This window comes from Aotus nancymaae, unplaced genomic scaffold (genome assembly GCF_030222135.1).
Source record: "Aotus nancymaae isolate 86718 unplaced genomic scaffold, 86718_ANA_hifiasm-v0.15.2.pri h1tg000022l_1, whole genome shotgun sequence".
NCBI classification, from domain to species: domain Eukaryota; kingdom Metazoa; phylum Chordata; class Mammalia; order Primates; family Aotidae; genus Aotus; species Aotus nancymaae.
Window position 1 is genome coordinate 36,245,761 of NW_026988435.1, and position 3,683 is coordinate 36,249,443.

Below are 3,683 nucleotides of genomic sequence, written 5' to 3' on the forward strand. Positions count from 1 at the left end.
AAGTAGACAATTGCTGGAGGAAGGCACGTGAGTTGCAGCCTGACCAGTGCGACCAATCCTCCTGGAACAGCCGCGCTGCTGGAAAAGGTGCCCTTACTCCGCCTCGGGACCCTGTCCCGCGCCGCTGGCACAGGCGCTCTCAATAACCTCCTAGAGTGGTGCCAGCCGCACCTCCGCGCGGCCCCGACGCCAGCAGCCAATGAACACGCGGCTGTGCCCGGCCTCACGCCTCCATTGGCTGCGCCCCGTCGCCCGCGGCCCCGCAGGTTCCCAAGCCGGGTTTAAAGGGGTCGGGCGCGGGCCAGGGCCCCACCATCGGCTCCCCGCGCGCAGGTCCGCGGGGAGGGGCGGCTTGCCGACCTGCCCACCCCGGGGCGTTCCTGAAGGGCGTCCTCGGCCGCCCCCACCGCCTCCCAGATGTACTATGCGGTTTCCCAGGCGCGCGTGAACGCGGCCCCCGGGACCATGCTGCGGCCACAGCGGCCCGGAGACCTGCAGCTCGGGGCCTCCCTCTACGAGCTGGTGGGCTACAGGCAGCCGCCCTCCTCCTCCTCCTCCTCCTCCTCCTCCTCTTCCTCCTCCACGACGGCCCCCCTCCTCCCCAAGGCTGCGCGCGAGAAGCCGGAGGCGCCGGCCGAGCCTTCAGGCACCGGGCCCGGGTCCGGCGCGCACGCAGGCGGCAGCGCCCGGCCGGACGCCAAGGAGGAGCAGCAGCAGCAGCTGCGGCGCAAGATCAACAGCCGCGAGCGGAAGCGCATGCAGGACCTGAACCTGGCCATGGACGCGCTGCGCGAGGTCATCTTGCCCTACTCCGCGGCGCACTGCCAGGGCGCGCCCGGCCGCAAGCTCTCCAAGATCGCCACGCTGCTGCTCGCCCGCAACTACATCCTGCTGCTGGGCAGCTCGCTGCAGGAGCTGCGCCGCGCGCTGGGCGAGGGCGGCGGGCCCGCCGCGCCGCGCCTGCTGCTGGCCGGGCTGCCCCTGCTCGCCGCCGCACCCGGCTCCGTGCTGCTGGCGCCCGGCGCTGTCGGACCCCCCGACGCGCTGCGCCCCGCCAAGTACCTGTCGCTGGCGCTGGACGAACCGCCGTGCGGCCAGTTCGCGCTCCCCGGCGGCGGCGCGGGCGGCCCCGGCCTCTGCACCTGCGCCGTCTGCAAGTTTCCGCACCTGGTCCCGGCCAGCCTGGGCCTGGCCGCCGTGCAGGCTCAGTTCTCCAAGTGAGGGCCTGCCCGGGCCTGGGGCGCGACCTCGGCCCGGCCTCCCGCCGCTCAGCTTCTCCGCGTCCCTGCGCCCTGCGTCAGGGAGAGCGAGGCCGAGCAAGGAGAGCATTTCGAACCTTCTAGTCCAGAGGAAGGGACTGTCAGGCACCCCCTTCCCCGCCCCCACCCCTGGGAAGCTAAAGTGACCGGAGCGGATGTTCGTTGGCGCGTCGGGGCTGTTTGGGGTTCTGGGTCGGTTCCAGCGGCTTTGAGCAGAAAGCGCTCGCTCTCACCCAGCACAGCTCTCTCTGAGTGCCTGGAGTTTCGCGCTTCGCGGGGCCGATGTAGAATTTAGGGCGCCGTGCTGTGGTTGGCGCGGCCCGGGTGCGGTGAGAGGCCACCCCCCGAGCGCGACCTCCCCGGAGCGGAGCACCCTGGCTCCCAGGCGGAAGGGCTGCGCTCTAGCAGCGGCGGGGGCGGAGGGGTGGTTCTTTTCCTTCTCCCCGGCCAGAGGCCACGGGCGCCCTAGTTCTCACCGGCCAGGTCCTATCAGAAGAGGCCGCTGGACCTCAAGATGCAGAGAAAGACCAGTTAGGCGACGCAGACGGTCTGGGACGTGGCAGATGGACAAACCCTCGGCGGCGGGTGGGGGCGAGGACAACGCAGGGTGCGCTGGGTTGGGACGTGGGTCCGCTTTTGTAAACCAGCTGTTTGGAGAGCTATATCTGAGACTTGAGCAACAGGTATTTTGTAGCGGAGAGCATTCCCTCTTAAATCCTGGGGTCTTCTTAGAAAGGCAACTTAGAACTCACCTGTCGTCTCCCTCTCCCCAAAAGTAGCGTAACCAACATTTGAGCTTGCTTAAAAACGAAAACCAAACCGCCTTGCACGCAGTGTTCCTGAATTACTAAAATAGGTAACCAGGCGTTTCACAGTCGCCGTCCTGTCAAGACCGCTAATTAACGTTCTCATTAAAAGACGCGCAGGAGGACCGGGAACCCCGAACCGCCCGCGGCTCGGCTGATCCCAGCTGCGGTGGCGACGGCGAGAAGGCGCTTTCCGCGGTTCCTTAGCGGGCCGGGCCCTTGACCAGCGCGCCCCGCAGGTCTTCCTTCTCGCCATCTTGCAGTTGAAGAGCTACATACGTGGTCGGTTTCGATTTGTTACAGACGTTAACAAATTCCTTTACCCAAAGTTATGCTATGACCTTTCCACAGTTTGCTTTGATTTTCTATGTTTAAGGTTTTGGTTGTTGGTAGTAGCTGAATTTAACTGGCACTTTATTTTACTTCTAACCTTGTTTCCTGGCTCTGTACAGAATCAACAAAATAAAACATTGAAAGCCTGATGTTTTACATTTTTCGTCTGATTTGTTTGGTAATAAAAAAGTCCTTGTACCCTAGTGGATTTAGAACCTCGGGGTGAAGGTAGGTAGGTAAATGACCGGGATTCCACGTGAGAAAGGCAACTTAGAACTCGAGATTCACCTTTCCTCTCCCTTTCCCCACAAGTAGCATAACCAACATTTGAGCTTGCTTAAAAACAAAACTTAAACGTGACTTCCTGATTTGTAAAATAATCCAACGAACAGGCAACTGTAGTTCAAGTTCAGGCATCCCTGGGAAATGTGAGGTTTGTAGGTGAGTGGGTGGGTGGGATAGAGAATGGGATAGAGAAGGGAGAGAGGTAATTCCAGGAATTCATTCTTTGCCAAGCTTCAGGCACAGGTCTCTTTTAACTACAACTTCGCCCCCTGGAAAATGGGTTAAACAATACCTTTATCATAAAATTATAGCTCAACATCTTTCCGAGAAATCCACATTTTCTGTATCCGTGGACAGAGGCTTAATACCACACAGGTATGAGCTTCCTGCTGCTGCACTCACCTACCCCGTATCACTTAAATGGGGTTAGAATTGTCTCCTGCAATGATGACATTGAATGCCACTCAATTCTCCTAAGAGGTGAAGAAAGCTTTTTTGTCTGTTTGGTGCTGTTAAGAAGAATTTGGAAGGCTGACCTGCTCACATGCAATATTAAAACACTACATCATTATTAATGAAATCAGCCACTGTTTAATGTAGGGGAGTAGTGGAGAACTAGTGTCCCCTTTAACTTGAGGAAAATGAAAGCAAACCAGAGATGATTTACTCAGTTTTATCCACGTTGGCTTATCTGAGGCATATATATGTTTAGAGAAAATGAGTACTCACTTTGGAGGTGGGGGAAGGAGGTGGGAGAGGCTGGAGGGATGGCATTGCCAGGCTACCAGGCTGTGTCTATTTCCTCAAGGAGAAGTCAGGAGGTGGCACGGCAGAAGGTGCTCTATGCACCAACTCATTCCAAAAGACGATTTCTCAGGCTTCCTAGACTCTGCCGCCAGCAAAGTCACCAGCTTTTATCAAAGTAGATTTGAATTGTGGCCTTCTATTTATTCAGTGCCTGTCTTTGCTTACTTTATATCTTGGCAAGGGGCAGCGGGGA

At 58.6% G+C, this 3,683-nt stretch overlaps 1 protein-coding gene across 1 annotated transcript; it reads left to right on the plus strand.

Annotated features, from left to right (window-relative positions):
• Positions 1-311: 311 nt before the first annotated feature.
• On the plus strand, positions 312-2,547 carry OLIG1 (oligodendrocyte transcription factor 1). The gene has a single exon (XM_021669475.2). It carries the CDS (start codon positions 418-420, stop codon positions 1,219-1,221), a length of 804 nt encoding a protein of 267 aa, XP_021525150.1. The 5' UTR covers positions 312-417; the 3' UTR covers positions 1,222-2,547.
• The last annotated feature ends 1,136 nt before the right edge of the window (positions 2,548-3,683 follow it).

Bases quoted from the DNA above. Each gene is read 5' to 3' on its own strand.
- OLIG1 (XM_021669475.2), top strand. From the start codon at position 418: ATGTACTATGCGGTTTCCCAGGCGCGCGTGAACGCGGCCCCCGGGACC.